The sequence below is a fragment of the Monomorium pharaonis genome, chromosome 3, assembly GCF_013373865.1.
Source record: "Monomorium pharaonis isolate MP-MQ-018 chromosome 3, ASM1337386v2, whole genome shotgun sequence".
NCBI lineage: Eukaryota > Metazoa > Arthropoda > Insecta > Hymenoptera > Formicidae > Monomorium > Monomorium pharaonis.
The window spans coordinates 11,749,679-11,768,808 of NC_050469.1; the positions used below are offsets into that span (position 1 = coordinate 11,749,679).

The window sequence follows — 19,130 nt, forward strand, 5'->3', positions numbered from 1 at the left end:
AAGATACTAGAAAGTGTGCTGCTTCAATTTAGAAAAATAACAGCAAGCAATAATTTCTCGAAAAAGATTATCAATTTGAAGGAACCGTCTCTAAAAAGATTTTTCGTGTGTTTCGAGACGACTTGCATAAATTTCTCCCTCCCCTTCTACATGCAGTAACGTCATCACGACGATGAAGAACTGACATTTAACGATAACTACCACAGGCCAAAGGCTACTCCGCGTGCGTATTCCGGTTGTTGATTATAGTTCAGTGGTCATTATGCTCTCACCGTTGACTCTGTGCCCATTCTCACGTCCGTCGGTTTCGCGATCGAACCCTCGACTCTCCCCCAGTCCGTCCAGACCCGCTCTTTTCCAACTTCGGTAAACAAGTTGGGAGGTTCATTGAACGAGGAGATGGTGGCTCGGACGAGTAGAATCACAACACAGTCAATTGCGCGCCGAATACATCGAAATACATAAAGTCAGCAATTAGAACGATGCTATAAATAACGATTTCCTTCGCCGAATCAAAATCCATTACACTGAAAAAAATTATTTTTTACTTGGAACGAAATAAGATGTTTGTTGCAAACATCTTTTGGTTGGCATTACTATATTTTTATTCGTGCTACATAAAAACGTATTATTAGGAAAGCAACACACGAATACGTTGAGATTGACACAAACCATTGACCATTTTTAGTTGCAATTATTAAACATTTAGTTAATATATTCACATGTCAATCCAGGATGATCAAATTTTTATTCCGTCAATAAAATTATTTTTTCAGTGTAATATGATTTAAGATCGATAATAAAAACAGAACAATCCTCCCAAAATTTTTAATTATAAAGAAGAAAGATTGAAGTTAGTATTATACAATTATACATAGTTTTACTTTTTTCCAAGCAATTCCTCTATATTTATACATCCCCCCTGCGATATCAAGACGCTTTTACGAAACGAGATAAAAAAGGAGAGCTGTGCCTTCTCTAATTATCAATACGCGAAAGTTTGTGCAAGGAGACACCATTAGATAATCATTCGTAACTCGTTCGCAAAATTGCGCGTACCTACAGCCGCGAACAAGTTCTCGCGCGCGATAAATAAGATGGAAAAAGTGGGAAGGAAAAAGCGAGGGAGAAGAAACGTCCCCGTTTTGCGGCCCTCTTTGCAGTCTGCGGAAGACGTGCGATCTAAAATCGCATTTGAATAAAGCAATTTGTGCACGCGCCGTAATCCAATTCGGCCCTCTCGCTAGTTTTCGCTACGCGGAAGCACCGATAAATCAACCAGTTGCGCGGCGCATTGGCCTCAGCACGCCCCTACGATGTAGCCATATGGCTTAATTTCGTTCGTAGAGCGTGTGGTACTTCGAGAGAGGCGGAGAACTAAAAAAAAAAGCGTATAAGAGACGCGGAGGGAAGAGAGAGAAAGAGAGAGAGAGAGAGAGCTGACATCGCGATGTTGCGACTCGCCGATTATGTTCGCTCGATTGCCAATAATAGTGAATTCCGCGATATTGCATTGAGATGATCTTGCAGCAGTCAGCTTGTATGCATTTCAATTAGAGCTTGTTCGCGATGCCGGGGATCAAACCTGATCTCATTCTTCTCGCGAAGAAAGACCTCTTCTTTTATAATAAAAAAAAAGTTTTCATTACGAGAGTGATATTTATATCGTGGCAGTTTGATGAATGCGCGTACAGGATTTATTAGATAAAAATATGAATAATATTATATCACGTAAAGTATATCGTACAATCGGTGCTCTAGATTTCATTCATCCGAATATTTCAGGACCGACGGAGTCGATCAATTTACTTTTGATTTAAAAAATGCGAGATCGACAGAGTACCTTGTCATTATGCCAGAAGTGATTTTTATATTTTTGTAAGCGAAATAATGTATTATTCATTTCGATTCGTTTCATTTTTAACTTCGCCTCTAATCGCTTTTTGCCATTGTCTTATTCTTGCAATCAGGAACGTGAAAAAAAAGCACCGCGAACAGATCCGAATCTAAAAAGCAGAGATTGATTTGAGCGCAGATTAGGCGCGCGCTTATGATTCACGTAACCGCTGAAAACGCGCGATAACACGTTACGTACGGAGAGAAGCTGCGCGAGACGCCGTTAAAGGGGTAATCGTTATAAATCGTCGTTAGAGAGTGTCCCAATCTTCGGGGCCCGCGGGGGATTGATGGATCTTTATCCGCATTACGCCCGACTCTGATAGAAATAAACGTCGGCCTGCGCGTTTCTCTCGCGCGCGCTCGATAATTATCCCCTTTGCTCTCTCCCGCACGTCGTCGCCGCGGAGCCCTCGATAATTCGGGACGGCTGTTTATCACGACGAAACTGAAAATCTCTTCGCGAAATCCCTTCTCCCGTTGCGAAGTCATTCGAAGGGGCATTCGCACGTGTAGACTCACGTTATCTTTAAATTCACGCAGAATAGAAGAAATTGTTTAATGTCTTCAATTCTCTAATATATTATATTATATTATGTATATATATAAAATTATATCGAACTGTATCGCTACTGCCACCAATTCACGGTGTGGAGATAAATATTATTATATTTGTCGCCTAGAAAAAAAGAGGTAAAACCACAAGAATCACTAAAAAAGTGGATTTTACCGGTAACTCTCCTTAAGACACAACGGCATTATCGGAGAAAAGTTCTAAATGCGATTTATGAAACATTATTTTATGTATGAAATCCCTGGAGAGCCCCGTGAACGCGTGCTCTGCATTTCGAGTACCGTCGCGAACCACGTTATACGTGGTTCTGCGAATTAAAACGCTGCAGATGCCCCGTAACCGAGACATCGCGAGACATTGTACCATTTCGCATAAAAATGTGACACATGTAAAAATTTATTACTACCTAAACATCACAGCGGCAAGAACGAGGCAAGAGAAAGAAAGAGAAAGAGATAGAGAGAGAGAGAGGGGCAGAGAGAAAGAAAAGGGAACAGAGAAAGAGAGAGAGAGAGAGAGAGAGGAGAGAGAGTAATCCTCCCCTGAATTTCGCAGAAATCAGGATTCCAGCCTTGTTCAGAGCCCGTCGATAAACGCCTCGCGGGAAGCGAGAGAGTTCTCGATGGAAGCAGGAAACGAGAACGTAAAGTGGACAGTCCAAAAGGCAGGTGAGACAGCTACGCTAAGAAACATCGAACAGCCAAGAAAACCAGAAGCAGTATGTTGTTTTTGCGGGCACCGCGATGTAGGTATACGTATTTTGTGTGTGCGTTGTGTTGTGTTGTGTTGTATACGTGGTGTGGAAATGTGTGGCGGGTACCTACACCGCCGCCGCCGCCGGGACGAGGTAGTGTACGACGGAGAGCGAGTGGCGGTCGAGAACATCCATTCAGCCGAACATCTAAGGGAGGGAAACCAGAGCTCTCGAGATCACGAGACGTCGTCACGGCCGCGGCGCGATCCAACTTGCGACGCCGACGTCGCGGGAAAGTGGCCCCTCGCACCTTGCGCGGCTTCATCTCGGAAAAGAGGGGAAAAAAACAAAGACAGAGAGACAGAGAGAGAGAGAGAGAGAGAGAACGTTCGCTCGCGGATGACGACGCTCTCGATCCATCCGAATGAAACACCAGAGGAACAGAACATTGAGAGGCAAAGAGACAGAGGGACAGAAAGAAAGAGAGAGAAAGATTCGAGGGAGAAGAGAAAGAAAACAGCGAAAGAGAGAGAGAGAGAGAGAGAGAGAGAGAGAGAGAGAGAGAGAGAGAGAGAGAGAGAGAGAGAGAGAGTGACAGCCATCTCACCGCCCGCGCCACAGCTCAAAGCACTCACTAAACGTCACGAGAAAGCACGGACAGAGAGGACTGCCGATTGATGGTGGTGGTGGTGGTGGTGGTGGTGATGGTGGTGGTGATGGTTGGTCAGTGTCGGTCAATTGTTGCTGTCTACGAGTACAACGGGGCAAAGTGTCTATAGGCCTGGGACGTGCTTTTCAATAACCTACAAAGAGCACTGGCTCCTCTCTCCCCCTGCGTGCTGGGTACGCAGTACGGTCGCCCGCGTAGCGCCCGGACCCGACCGACGTACGCCGTGGTGCCACCTGACAGACTCCGGGAAATTCGAGAAAACGGCATTTCCTTCGGCCCATGCGCGAGAACTTTAATCGAATTTCGGCGAGTTGCAGCGCCCCGACAACGGCGGGGGCGGTTTCGCTCCGCTGCACGTGATCGGCTCCAGGGATTCTGTGCAGGGGACGCGGGGATTTGAATTTTGCCGCGTCGCCGTCCGATCTCTCTCGGCCCCCGGCCGATCGCCGTTCTCCGTTCGGTACTCGCGCCCGAAAAAAAAAAGCTGCGAAGCGTCGGAAAGAGGAGCGTGAAAACCGCCGCTGCTCTTTCCATTAGCTTACCCTCTTTCCCTTCTCACCCCGTCGAATCGTGTCGTCGCGCGTGTAATTTTAGCGATTGGCGGGTCGTTACGAAAAGTCACGTTATTTTCCGAGGCGATTTGCGCGTCGCGATCCGACCACCTGCCATAATGGCGGATAAACGCGATAAATATATGAAAAATGATCAATTGTCGCACGGCGGAATTTACGGGAGTAAAATCAACACATTCGATCGGCAATTCAAAATTGCTAATCGAAGGGGAAGCACGATCGAAGAGATTTATCGTCTATCGATAGGTTACATCTAGGTGTAAAACGAAGACGATGTAGAGAAAAAACTTTGTCAACCTCAAAGTGAAAAATATGATCATCTCTGTCACTTACCTCGCGCGACCGCGTTCTTCAAATTTCTACGTTCGCCGGCACGCACGCCGCACACATATATGCACACACACGTTTACTATCTTCGCACTACAGAGAACTCCGACGAAATTAACGACGCGGCGGTGACCGTGGGTTTAAGCGAGCGGAACCGGTTTTTTGTGGCACACCGACCGCGCCAAGTTGCCAGCAAAACCGCACGAGTGGCGCCATCCACTGGCGCGCCGCGGAATCGAATCCATCGCGTCTCTCGCGCGCGACGCGAATCGAGATTCACGAATTGCAAGCAAATTCTCGACGATCGTTGGTGAATCGTACCATAGAAGATCGAACTATTTTTCCTCTTACACTTGAAAGTCATCTCCAATCGCACACGACGATGACGGCGAGCAGAATTATGGCTTCACTCGCCCTAAGAAAGTCCAGAAAAAGATGCAAACATATTCTTGAAAAATGCGAAGCAAAAATTTTAGAAGATTGAAGAAAAACGGAAGGACGTACGTGTATAGATACTTGCAATTAACATGCGATGATTAATATTCGAATAATTCAAAACTCTGACTTCGTCATCATCGTGTTCGATAAGAAATGAACATAGAATATATATTATCATACATTAGAAGATAAAATTAGAATTTTGTTCACGATTATCAAGAATTTGCGCGGTAAAAAATGTCGTCAGCCACATTCCTCACCTTCCTCCACCTTTCGCTCCGAAGAAACTGAAATTAGTCGCGAATCAATGCACGACCGGCATTTGGCGAAGATGTCACTGCGCAGACGCGGATTAGGCGGATGAGAGAGAAACAAATACGGCCATTAGCATTCTGTTTCCTTCTTTCTCTTTTGCTCGCTTCATCCATCCTGGCCTCATTGTCACCGTCGCTACTGTCATTCGTTCGTAATTGTTCGTACGGAGATTTGCGATGGCTGCTCCGGTGAAGAAGCGTGAGGTTCAGGAAAAGTTACGCGACGATGACGAGAACCACGTGTCGTCCAGCAGCGAGGACGAGGAATATGACATCGCGAATGAACAGGTAAGAAACAGTCGATTTGATAAGACATGTCACAAGACGTATCACCGAGCGGTTAACCTCACTTTTCGAGCACGCGGTCGCGTTCTCTTATGCTGTAGATTTATTTAGTAGTTCCAATCCGAACGCGAGATTAACGTGAAAATTATGGTCAAAATAATCTCTTACGGATGAAAAGTCTGCTTGTATTTAGCAATTTTTGGAAGTATATGCATATATATTTTATGCAATATTGTGCATAGATGCAACAGCAGTTTGTACTTTTTAAGCAAATTAGAATATAAAGATTATTAAGATTATTAAACAAATTGTTCTTGCTTTTATGTAAAAATGATTATGAAAAAATATTGATTCTATATCTATTAATGTAAATTAGTATAGAATTATTATGTAGTGTGTGCAATTTCTTTCTAGTTTATTTAAAGATAATATTAACTAATGAAACAAGTAGCATATTTTATTACTATGTGCTCTTTAGCAAGAAATTGCAGTTTTTAGACAATGTAACCGTGAATTTTTTGTTTGATATGAGTAACATAATCGTTATGCCACAATTATGTCAGTACTGCATTAATAAACTGTCAAATTGACTTCCATAAATTAATCATTAGCTAATGTTTTTTGGGGTACAATTAGAAATTTTAATTAAAATTATATTGATATACTTTATAAATTAAGATAATTAGTGATGTAATAAATGTGAATTCTAGGGAATGGAATTCCAAGTAGATTTTGAAGGTCGCAACCCACAAGATCCAGATTATCATGGAATTAAAACGTTGTTGCAACAACTTTTCCTCAAAGCACACATTGATTTGGGTGGACTTACAGAGTTAATAATATCACAAAATTATGTAGGATCAGTTGTTAAACAGTCTGCAGATATAGATGATTCTGACGATGAAGATAATGACATTAATGACGTATTTGGTATTACAACAGTTATTAATATTTCTGATAAACAGGTAAATATATTATATAATGTAAATAAAATTATTGATATATAATTATTACATATTAAATTAAAAAGTTTATTATTAATTTCTGTTTACCAATTCTATTTACTAAAAAAAAATTTTTTTTAGAATATTTTGTGTATACAACAACTTCGACAGCTACTACAACAATTAGCAGATGAGCATGCAACTGACGCAGTTAACACTATGATAAAAAGTATATTGGAGAACGATGCAGCACAATTAGGTTTGCTTATCAACGAAAGATTTGTCAACATTCCCGCCAAAATTTCAGTGCCACTTCTTGAAAATCTTATTTCTGAATTGAAACGTGCCAATAGCAAAAATATGCCATATAATTTTTCCTATTTCGTACTAATATGTAAGTTGTACAAATCAGAAGATAAAAAAGTCGGGAAAAAAACAAAAGGCAAAAACAAAAACGCTGACAACGAGTTATCGATACTGTGGAGTAATCCAGAAGAGGAGATTTTTGCGGAAGAGGCACTTGTTAATTTTGAATTTTCCGTGGAGGAAGAAGCGGACAGTGGTTTATCCGGGACATGGACCGAAACGGACGATAAGATGATACCTTACAGACGAGTATTGCTATTTGAAGCTTCAAAGCTACAATCCATATTTGATAAAATACAGAATCAGTTTTCTTAATTTTATAAACGATGTTAATATTTTCGTAAACGAATACGGCCGAGTCCTATGCAATGCTTCCTATTTATGAGCAGAAGATATGCTTCTGCAAAGATAGTTTTTTATATATCTGCATATAATAATGTATAACTTAATGTGTTACATTAAGCTTTTTATAACATATCTCTTATCTAATGCTTATATTGTATCTAAGAATTTCCGTACTTCTTTTTTTCATTTTTCTGCTTTTATTTCTCTTAACATGTACATTAGAAAATATTTGCAAAATAGCCACCGATCTTACACTAGACCTCTTCTGGGTTAAGTTTCATACAATAGTACAAAAGTTATCTTTACAATCGAATAAATAGATTTTGCATAAATTTAGATTGAGCAAGACAAATCTATAAGACAAAATATACACGTGTGATGACGAAAATCTATAGCATACTGTAAAATAATAATAATGTATAATTTAATCAATTGTTTTAGATTCGTTAAACTTTTGTTTTTAGAATTATAAATTGTATTTGTCCAAACAATTTTCATTATGCCGTGTCCGTAAACTTGAATGACTGTCTTATTGGCTTGGCTCTTCGTCTCATAGTACCAAGAATATTTAACATCTCAGAAACTGCTGGTGGCTTACTTTCCGCTTCTTGTCGTCTTTTCCGGTCTTCTTCTCTTTGTTTCTGAAATCAACGTCTTGCTCAAATATGCATATTGATTAAAAGACATATTGTAGTTTATTTAAAAATATTTTTTTATATAAGGATTTAAAAAACGTTCGAGAAATTAATGGTATTTTCAACATTTTTATATGACATATACTCCAAATATTTATATAGTCCAACTTACGTCTGTTTGCTTCAGCGTAAAACGACCGCCTTTAATTTGATTAATAATATCGTCGATAGCTGGAAATTAGATACATATATAACACGCAATGTATAACTTTTATACATTCATAATAAAACAAAATTATTAATCCGATTATAAAACAATAGATTGTATAATTACCAGGTTGTTGCGTGACCGCAGGCGTTTTTTTCGGCGTAATACCAAGCATATTTTCCATATCGCTTACAGCTGAGGTTAATTTTTCTCTAGTCAGCAATTTTATCGATGATTGACCAACTGCTGACATCGACGGTGGTGGAGGTGGTGGCGGTAACGGTGGCGGTGGCGGTCTCGAAAGTTTCTCTTCTAACTCGTTGATCTTCTGTTTCAAGCATTGCACAACCTTCTCCAACTCTTCTACCGAATTCTCAGCCCTTAGGGCTCTCTGAACAGCTACTTCTAATTCAGACTCCGCTAGCTTTAACTTCTCCTCGACAATCTCAAATTCTACATTCGATTCCTTTTCCTCTAATTTCTCCTGCAATATCTGTACTTGAGAAGTATGGTTTTGCTTTTCCTCCTCTAGTAGCCTTTTTAGGGATTCAACCTCGTTCAAAACGTTTAACAATCTTCCATTCGGATCATCTCCGACCTCTGCCATGAGGAGAGCACTTTGATGCGCTAAGACGTTTCGTTCTTTCTGGAACTACACGAACAATCGGCTAATCAGCGGTATATAAAAATAAACAATCTTTAATGCTCTAATTCCCAAATCTATCTTTTTGTTTTTCTTATCATATTGTCTTAAAAGTAGAAATTAGAGTTTTACTTTAAAACGATAATCTAAATAATAGATATATATTATGAATATTCTTAAAAAATAAAAGAATTAAATTGTGTGTTTATAACAAAATTAAATTGTAGAAAATAATGACGCACTTTTTCGGCTTCCATCTTCAGAATTTTCGCACTTTCTCGTTCGCGATCGCATTGCGTCTTCAGAGTCTGCACTTCTTCGGCTACCATTTTCGTGACTCTTTCCATGTTTTGCTTTTGCACTTTCATCTCGTTAATTTTCTCCTCATCTGCGAAAGAAACGAATTGGTTGATTTATCGCGTTTTATTTATCACGAGATTATCTTATGAAGGATTTACTTTTTTGTCGGAGGGCTCTTTCCTCCTCCAGCTGCGTGGTCAGCTGCGTCACCTGCTCCTGCGCCTCGAATTCCTGAAGCCGCGCAGAATGAAGTTCCGTTTGTAATCGCGCTATTTCGCCACTCAGATCTAAAAACGGATTTAGGATCAATTATTCCATTGTTATTCTATTAGTTTTGTTTAACTATTGTTTACACAATTACATTATAAACGTGAACCCCGAGAAGATGAGTATATAACAACCACGGAAATCAAACAAAATCAGTTACTGACCTTTCACCGTTTGCCTCAACTGATCCAAATCCTCAAAGTTTGAATCCACTTCATCAGACATGTCGAAATGCAATGCTTCATCTGGATTGCTGCGTTGAAACTTCTGCGCCAAAATGTGGGACTTTCGCTTCAGCTCGCGGTTTTGTCGATACCACTATAAAATTACATACCATTTTAAAATAACTAGATTACTTAACCGATATATTTTCATGTATACATACGGATTATTACAAATGATATGCAGATAAAATATTAAATATAAATTACAGGAATGTTACCTCAGATGCTTGCTGCATAGCTTTGTGCATTGCGTTCGTTTCTACGTCATACTGATGTTTTAATTGTTCATATTCTTTACACACCGCCTCAGAAACTACGAGGAAAAAAAATTTAGTAATTTTGTAGAAGACGTAAAAGGTAGATGTTACGAGTTGAAGTTTCAAAAGTTATTTAGATATGCACCTGTTCGCAATTTTAATAGCTTCTGCTCCTTCTCCTGAACCTGTGACTGCAATGCATTATTTTCCCTTTGCAATTGTTGGTATTTTTTCTCCAAGTCCACGTGCTCCTTATTCACTGCAAAAGATGTTCGATTACGACATAGAACGCAATTTTCTATTACGAAACTATTTTATAATTTGTCTTTCTACTGAAAGTGGCACCCGGATGTGCGTGGGTAAAATGAGTCAATTCAAACATAGTTATTAAGTCGACAATCAGATTAAGGTCACATAATCCGTAGAATACTATTGAGAAACGATCGATGATGTCATTGTTCATTTTGTATTATAGAACAAAATATAATTCTAGCATTGATGGAACATTCATCAAATGTCATGTGTAGTAGCCTTTTACTAAACAAACAATTTAAGAAGCAAAAAATGTTATACTGTGTACATATGCATGCGTGTCGAAAGTTGCGTTACTTTAACATTTCGTGAAGTTCTGATTGCCATATTGTTCTCCGTTTTTTAAGTCACATTTACAAATACTATCTTCAAATATCCTTGGTAAAATTCCGACGCGTCATTACATTACGCACGAATCGCTTACGAGACGTTTGTCGCTTATTAATTATGAATCGTATTCGAGGTACTTTGGGATCATCTTAAAAAAAAAAGTCTCACCGCTATGATATGATCAAATTTATTTTCCGGGTCCTTTTCACGTAAACTCGATCGAGCAGCTTGCTGCTGATCGTAAATCGATGACAACGAACCGTTCTGAGAATACAGATTCGCGTACCAATAACACTTTGTCCCCGTCAATTTATAATTCTATCGCGTATAAACAGTGTGACTAATACGCGTCAATGCCTCGATTTTACATGCAGAAGTGAATCACGACATGCTAATCGACTACACGACATTTTCAGTCTGCTATCCGTGAAATGTAAACGCGTGTGATAAACGCGCTTCCCATTTATGAGCGTTTATTAATAAGAAGATATCTTATAAAAAAATCGACGACAAACTATGATAAGCCAGCTTATTATAATATCGAGCACATTACAAACAATATTCGAGCACAAATATGTATAAGTAATTAAGTTACGTTCCTCACCTTAAGAAGTACAAGAACGATTTAATCATGAATTCGGTATACGTTTGAAATCGTTTGAAATATCAATCGATAAATATCGGATATCAAAGAAAGTTAAGATATATCTACTTATCAACAAATTCAAATTTCAGATTCTGAACAGTATAATTAGCTGTTATCTAATACATCGCACGTTGCATTCGCTAGCCATCTAAATCGACTGTCGCGTCAATTTAACGCTTCCAATTAGTAATTACCAGCTTCGCTCTTCTGTAGCAGGTGTTTCCGCCTCTTCTCCGAGTCCTCATATTTGCTCTTCCACTTGGACTCCAAGAAGCTGTTGCTCCTGTTGAGATTGACGACGTCGTTCATTGTCCTGCAACCACTCGTTGGCATTGTCTTCTCCTCAGATCTTCGCATCTCGATGCTGGAGGTCGACAATTGATTGTTATTGCGAGACCTTAGCTGTACGACCGAAGCTTCGAGCTTCTCGAAGGACGCTCTTTGGGCTGCCACGTTCCCCGTTCCGTGGCCGAGCTTCTCGAAGGATCCTCTGCGTTTTGGAGGACATCTCTCTTGAGCCTTGATCGCGGCCGATATTCTCGGCACCGGAATGTGAGAATGAATCACGCTCGGAGACGTCCTCGGTGGCTCCGTGCTCAGGACGATGTTGAATTCCGTCTTATTCATGGTGTCTGTGGAAATAAGCGCACTTGTCATCTCGTTTATTACAAGCTCTGTTAGCGATAACGATGGAGTGTTCTAGATTTCTAGAATTGGCTAGTTCCTGGTCAGTCCGTACGGTTTTTTTTTCCCCAAAAGTACAATATATTATTTAGATTAAGAAAATTGTTTTACAGTAAAATACAATAAAGATGTTTCGTAGTCAGTATAAAGTTACAAATCTTACGGTATTATTAATATTATTATATCTGCTATTATCATTATTGCTAAAGTAATTGAAAAAAAAAACTATCGATATATTACCAATTATCGGTGTTATTGGATTTCTACTTTATTTTGTAAAATTTTACACAAGTGAATATGATTTCATTATGATTTTAAACGCGTAATAAATCGATATTTCTTCGTTAAGGAATTATGACGTTTGACAAGTGTCTTGAACGGAGAAACAAAATTCCTAAAATGCGTCTTATGTACATAAATTTTTCGTCAACAGCATTGTTGACTCATTAAATTGCATAACCGACATTCAGAAAAATAACAGCGCCACAATTCAATTTTTATAACAATATAATCCCATTTTTGCAACAATCCAAAAAAGTGGATCCATGCACATCGCCACCGATTACTTACTGCAAAGGTTAATAACATTAGATATTTCTAAAAATAATATATTGGTCTCGCCCTCGGCAGTCAAGTTCGAAATAGCAGCTGCATCAAAATACTCTTGTGCACGGAGAAAATTTTATAGTAAAAATTTTTTTAATCGTCACAATATTACTGCGGTCGATTCATTACAAACTGTCAAGCTTAAATATCGCAAGTATTGTTGTTCGGTGTATATTCGTTATTTTATGATATCACGACTATTAACGGGGAGAAGTTGAAATTTGACTCTTGATAAGATATGTCGTATTAATACATACGTACGCGTTCATTCACGCCGCGAAACACGAGTTCCCGGAACAGAGGTTTGTGCGCTTCTAAAATAGGATTCCTCCAAAAGTTTACCCGAGAGTTAGGTTTAGACGCACGTGCTGTGCTTCGCGGGAGCAAGGCGAATAGCTCTCCTGCGGGCCATTTAAAAGTTAATTCATCGGAATGCACGACTGTTTCGTAGAGGGCTCGTGCGGTCCGATCGTTAAACCGACGTCGACCGAAGGGTTTCGGCCGCTTTCCCTAAGCTAAAAAGTCCGCCAGGTGTTGCGGATCGCTTCGATAATGCCGGAGCGAGTAATTGCCGTTCTGGCTTCCGCCAACGTCAACGTCTCTTTCGGCTCCGTCGAGCACGAAAGCCAAGAGAGAGGGAGGATCGCAAAAAAATTTACTCGGCCGAAAATCCCGAGACGCGGACAGATACTTCGATGGAATACACAATTCTCGGCGTTCGAGATGACAATTGGTCCTTTCATTTGCATTCGAGTACGTGCCTATTAGGCCTAGAGCAGGAAAGACATTCCGGTGTTGAGATCAATAAACTGGGGCGTATTCTCAAAGCGCGTTCGCAAAATATAGCAGGCACCCTTCACGCGCAAGTGAAAACATGAAACTTGACATAGTACTTGACAGAACACTTCAGTAAAAGATATTTGTCGATAAGTTTGTCGCGAATTAAACGCAACCGCGAAATTAATCTTTGATTTATTATCGTTTAATTATATGAAATTCAATATAATTATTTGAAGAAGTGTTTTTAATTAGATTTACATCTGAAAGGCAGACGTTTAAGTAATTAACTAATATATTACAAAAATATATACTTTATTCAAAGCAGGAGGGATTTAATTTAACTTGAAACAGAACGGCTGTACACATGTTTATCGAGCGATTGACGCTTGCGATCGTTTTTCTTTTTGCCTTGTCCTCGCTACAGCATAACTAGTGTCATCGATCGTTGCATCGCGGTGGCACATTAGCTTTACGTATGTACACATTTCTATGCAGCACATGCACGACATAAATACCGGCATACATATTCGTCATACATGCTGAAAAAAAAAAATCGTTGATTTGACTAAATTTTTCTCAACTCGATTAAATTGCAGTTTAAGCATTTATGCATTTAACTTAAGTACGTAAAATACTTGGGCTTTAATTCAAGTGTTTATATAATTAACTGAAATTTAATCAAACTTTCTTTTCTCGGTGCATTAACGAGCGGCGAGCCAAGTGTCCGATAACATCCAATTGATAGAGCACGAGCTAAGTTTGCACGTGTTCAGGATTGTATTGCGAAGAAGATAGCGCTTCCCCGAATGAAACATACTTTCACACGTGAATTACTCATAACTCATGGAACTGACGGAATCAGTCGAGAATCTTGGAAAGGTGCGTCGCGTTTTTAGAGGGAAAACTAACAGAAAGTAACATGACGATTCGCTGTTCTTCCATGTTATTATTTATCGTATATGAATTTACTTAATTAATTGATAATTTCAGTAAGCGTTTTTTTTTATTTTATAACGGTAACATCTGTCGTTTAATTAATCTCTTCTGTTGACGCACGCTTTTTTTTATACTTAAGAAAGATAGCGATTTATTTTTCTGCGAAATTAAGACGTCTGTCCTTTTTATTAATCATATTCAGAAAACGTACTGAATGTCGCTACAGGTTTTGCAGTAACAGGGTTTCAGCAAACGCGACGTTCGTGCGATCTAAATCCGACCTAAACGCAGATGCAATTTTCGCTCTTTTTTTTTTTTTTTGTAGGTACCGCACGCGCAACTTAGCTACTGCGACATCCGTCAACTCGCTTGCGGAGTAATTTAACTCGTAGAACAAAGACCGTAATGACTTTTAATTGTCAATCACGCCGTGTACGCGTCGTGTAATGGACTTTGGAGTCGCACGTCGGATAGTGTACTCGCGGTAAGCACCGGGCGATCCTTTCACTTTACCTCTTTTGCATCAAAGAACGAGATAACCCGTTTCGTTACACGCGCGTTTGAAATCTCATTCGAGGAATCGCGAATGCAAACGGATCCGCGTCGATGCGTCTCACAAAATCGCGCCCGTGCAATCGACAATTTAGTCCAGCGATCACTTCCCGAAATCGCGAAGACGAGCGACGCGAATACTCGCAGAAACGAGGCACGGCGAGATAAATTTTTTTCTTCCCTACAAACGACAGACGGTTACACTCACGCTTGTTCGTTGCACCACCACGTGAGGTCGAGAAGTGTCAGTTTCTTTTTCTTTCTTTCCTTCTTTCTTTCTTTCTTCCTGCCTTCCCTTCCTCGACGCGTCGTCGAGTTCCGCGCGGTCGGACTCGGCCGAGAGGCTCGTGCGTGCGTTCTCCCCGACGCGCGTCCACGAGCGTACTGACTCCGCGCGGGCGCGCGTTGCCTCGTTGTAACGTTACATTATCTCGTGGCACCGCGGGACTGCACGCGAGGAGAGAAACGCGAGAGACCGTTCGTTTCTTTAAGGAAAACCGACCCGGGCGTGTGCGCGCCACGCACGCACGCACCTTCCGCGGAGTGCGCCACGCGGTAGCCTTCGACGCGTCACGCTGTTCGATACTAAAGGTGCGATTTGATCGTGATTCGTGAGTTGTGCAATCAGCACTAAAAATGTTGAACTTTGGAAAAAGTTGAGTTGAGGAGAGGGACGACGAACTTTGACGATGAAATATTGCTCAAAAGAAGTGTAGACTGGAAACAATGCTATATATATATAAATCATATTTTTTAAATATTTTTTTATATCTCGTTCTCTTTAGAATGTAGTCATCTTCTTTTGTGCCTTCCAGCGATAAAAAAGTAAATAGTGTGCGTTGTATCTTCTTACAAAATCATGTTTAAATTGAATAACAGAATTTTTCAAGAATAAAAATTTTTGTTGACATCTTTGTAGCAGATATCAATTATTAATTTAAAAAGTTTTGTTTCTTGTTGTTTTAATGTAAGCGAAAAAATGAATTCTTCCGAGCTGCTTTTGACGCTTGTTTGATGCTGCGTCTGAAAAGAGTTTGCGCAGTTAGTCAGCAGCTGAGTACACAAAAGGCGAACTGTATAGAGTTACAAATAATGAGTAAAACTCACATATTTAGCAGAATTTCAAGATTTTATAAATTATATATAATCTAGGTATCCAAGCCCTCCTCCCAAAAAATTGTTATGCGAAAATATTCGCATAAAATCAATGAAAGAAAATTTTTATATTGACTAAAGTGAAAAAATTGAATTCTTAATATTATAAAATTATTACAAAGCTACTTTAAAATAAAAACTGATTTATATAAAATCCAGGATGCGACAAATTCGATTAGCATGTTGAATAAATTATTTTAAAATATACATTATTAGATATAGAATTTCAATTATCGTATTCCATCGTAAAAATATTCTCCAGGTGATTCTTCGCTTTTATCGCGAGATCTGTTTCTTAAACTTTACGAGGATCTTTACCTCGCCAGTGACCATGGATGACTTAATTGCGATAAAAATGCAGGTGCGTATCATAATGTATGTTACAAATACGCCTGAAGAATTCTACGCGAGATAATAGCGAAGACATAGCGACTATGTGATTACGCTGATAGCAGTCACGTCCCGTACATGTGCAGCTGTGCATATGTACATATAGAATCGCGCGCAAAACTTTATATATCTACTTCGCGTAAGTGCAAGTCTGAATCACTACTTCTGAATAATCGCCCGACAATTCTTCATCCTGCATAAGTCGCTGCGGAAGCGCATTGTTGTCGCGGTTTCGCAGGAATATATCACAAAAAAGATGCCACTTAATTATTACGTATGTCACATGCATATGTATAGCGGTGGTACGTAAGTTTGACAGAGTAATCAGAGAATCTGTTCACTACGAAAGAAATTATTTATGTAATGTACTTTTGTATTCAGACAATTTTACAGAAATATATTTATTAAGATCCAGCACGCGAAATATATAAAAATATTGCTCCACCTTTTAGAATTTAAACTTTGCACATTGTATCGCAATAAAATCTTGATTTATCGAGCATGATAAAAATTATATAGAAGATCGCATGAATGTAAAGCCCGCAAAATTTTCAGAAACGGTACGACTATTGGATCATTTAATTTGTGGAACGCGGGAAGTCGATAAATAATTTTTAAACACAATGACGACATAAATGATGAATTATAAACAACGTTGTACGATAAGTATAAATTAACAGAATCGCTATTGCGTGCATCGTTGATGATTGATGTTCCGTTGCGAAGCAAAAAATCTGTACGGTTCGGAGAGAAGGGAGATATAACGAGAGAGAAGCGCATCTACATTACGGAATTCTAACAAAATAACTACACAGAAGAGAACGATTTATTGCAATTGTGTAAAATCTATAGGAAAAAACCGAGCAAACTTTCACTTGATTCTTGTGCCAGGAAAAGTACATGGAATCTCAAGATAAAGCACGAGTCGATACTTTCGTTTATAATCTGAATAGCGATCATGCAACTTTTTCCCTAGAGCGATAATGTGAAAAGTGAAAATTTTTACCGTAGAAGTTGAACGGAGAAATCATCACGTTTCCGCCCTAGGGGAAAAGTTGCATGATCGCTACCCTGATGTCAAAAGGTATAAACGTACTGCCTCTCTTTAATACAGTAAAATTTCTCTCTTTCTCTAATATATACTAATTATGTATTAACTGATAATTAATATTAAATTAATACATTATGTATTAAATTGATATATTGAATATTAATACGGCAAATTAATATTAACACATTAATCGATCGTAGATTTGATTATGCCTTTACACAAGAATTAGGTGTCAATTTTTGCTATTTCAAGGTACAATTCAAGAGTTACAGAAATTGTGATCCTACTAGGTTTTAACACAAATTGTCATTTTGTTTATCAAATTACAATGGCGCTCGTAGCAAATGCAAAATATTGAAAATAAAGCGCGCTTTTTAATTAGAATTATTTAGAGTTCACGTACAAATTTTACAGAAAATGCAGGATCTCTTTCACACGTTTGTCGACAAAGAGCCCGCGTAGGAAGACGGTGCCGATAATCGTAACGCGTGTGAAGCGATCGGCGCGCTTCTTTCGCGGCCTCGAAAAGCGCTTTCGACCGTGTCTGCGATGTCTGCCTCGAATCGCGCGGACGGTGCGATCGTTAAACGGCTTTATTGTCTGGAATCATGCCCCTGCTTCCCTTCGTGGCCGCAGAGATGTGACTCACTGGCTCGTCACTCGCGTAACGGGTGTCCCGGCATTCCGTGGAAACCGGCGAGCTGCGCCGGGTTATCCGTGTCCGAGATTACGTGTCGAAGAAGATACAAAATGTTTCGAGCGTTTCGGGCTGCATGATTCAGACGGCACGAAAATTTCTTCTCTTATCCCAAACTATATACTCTTTCGTTCTCTTCTGCGAAACTTTTTAATCTCTCATTTTAAAGAAAGGAAATATTATTAAAAAAAATAGTAAAATTATTTGCAGTGATGATAGGGACAATTTAAAATCACGATTAATAATCGAAAAAAAAAAAGATTTTTATTTCAGTATAAATTTTATTTCAATACACTTTGGATATATTTTGATATATCAAAATAAACCGACTCAGCCTTGCAATATACGAGCGTCACGGTACTGTTGTAACGTTACACGCTCAACCGGAGATCTGATTTTTGCGAAACGCTTCAATCGCGATGCTTACTTCCTGAGCATATTTTAGTGCCGGGTAATCCAGTCGTTTCACGATTGGGATGAGAGGGTTTACAAACGAGGAAATACATATATACATACTCGCAATTTGTAGCGATTGTTCAATCATTAATCGCGTTTGTCGTTATAAACAGAGAATTCCATTCTAAATTTCAATACCGAATTATGAATCATCTGAAGCGGGATTAATGAGAAGATATTGAATATAAAATTATAAGTAGAATTTTAGTCTGAAATTTAAAAACGCAAATAAATTGATTATCTTAAATATTTTACATAATAAACAACACTCATTTAAGCATTACACTACTTGTTTCTTTATTATCTATTATCTTTATTTGATTTTCCAACGGATCAATATAAGTATTGTTCAAAAGATTTATAAAAATTATTAATTAATTTGTAACTGCAGATCGAGCATTTGATGATTCAGCTTCCTAATGATCTGCCAGGATTTGCTCGCGTCTCGACAGATGTCGCATCGCATCACGATTACAATATTTCTGCGCGTTAGTTTATTTTAATTACTTTTTTTCTACATTCCATTACACATAACAGCAAGAAAACGAAATTTGCAAGGTGAATGCATCTGATAAC

At 39.0% G+C, this 19,130-nt stretch overlaps 3 protein-coding genes across 5 annotated transcripts in view; 1 reads left to right on the top strand and 2 right to left on the bottom strand.

The window, feature by feature from the left end:
• Window positions 1–4,833, bottom strand: part of LOC105840171 (protein Skeletor, isoforms B/C) — a 70,784-nt gene extending 65,951 nt beyond the window's left edge. The window contains exon 1 of one of the 3 annotated variants that reach the window (XM_036284408.1): window positions 4,740–4,833. The gene's annotated coding sequence lies outside the window, so the exon portion shown is untranslated. Of the gene's footprint in view, window positions 1–3,799; window positions 3,871–3,971; window positions 4,055–4,739 lie in introns of those variants that run through there. The other 2 variants (XM_028189097.2, XM_036284407.1) reach the window with 2 other exon arrangements.
• Window positions 4,834–5,630: 797 nt separating this feature from the next.
• Window positions 5,631–7,404, top strand: LOC105837651 (protein BCCIP homolog). Its single transcript, XM_012682608.3, has 3 exons — window positions 5,631–5,773; window positions 6,481–6,735; window positions 6,856–7,404. The coding sequence occupies exons 1-3, from the start codon at window positions 5,663–5,665 to the stop codon at window positions 7,393–7,395; spliced, it is 906 nt and encodes a 301-aa protein (XP_012538062.1). The 5' UTR covers window positions 5,631–5,662; the 3' UTR covers window positions 7,396–7,404.
• A 198-nt stretch (window positions 7,405–7,602) lies between these two features.
• On the bottom strand, window positions 7,603–18,345 carry LOC105837650 (shootin-1). Its single transcript, XM_012682606.3, has 10 exons — window positions 15,014–18,345; window positions 11,442–11,879; window positions 10,105–10,218; window positions 9,921–10,015; window positions 9,643–9,796; window positions 9,370–9,498; window positions 9,154–9,299; window positions 8,395–8,920; window positions 8,233–8,291; window positions 7,603–8,066 (listed from the first exon to the last, which is right to left on the bottom strand). The coding sequence occupies exons 2-10, from the start codon at window positions 11,872–11,874 to the stop codon at window positions 7,923–7,925; spliced, it is 1,800 nt and encodes a 599-aa protein (XP_012538060.1). The 5' UTR covers window positions 11,875–11,879; window positions 15,014–18,345; the 3' UTR covers window positions 7,603–7,922.
• Window positions 18,346–19,130: the final 785 nt, after the last annotated feature.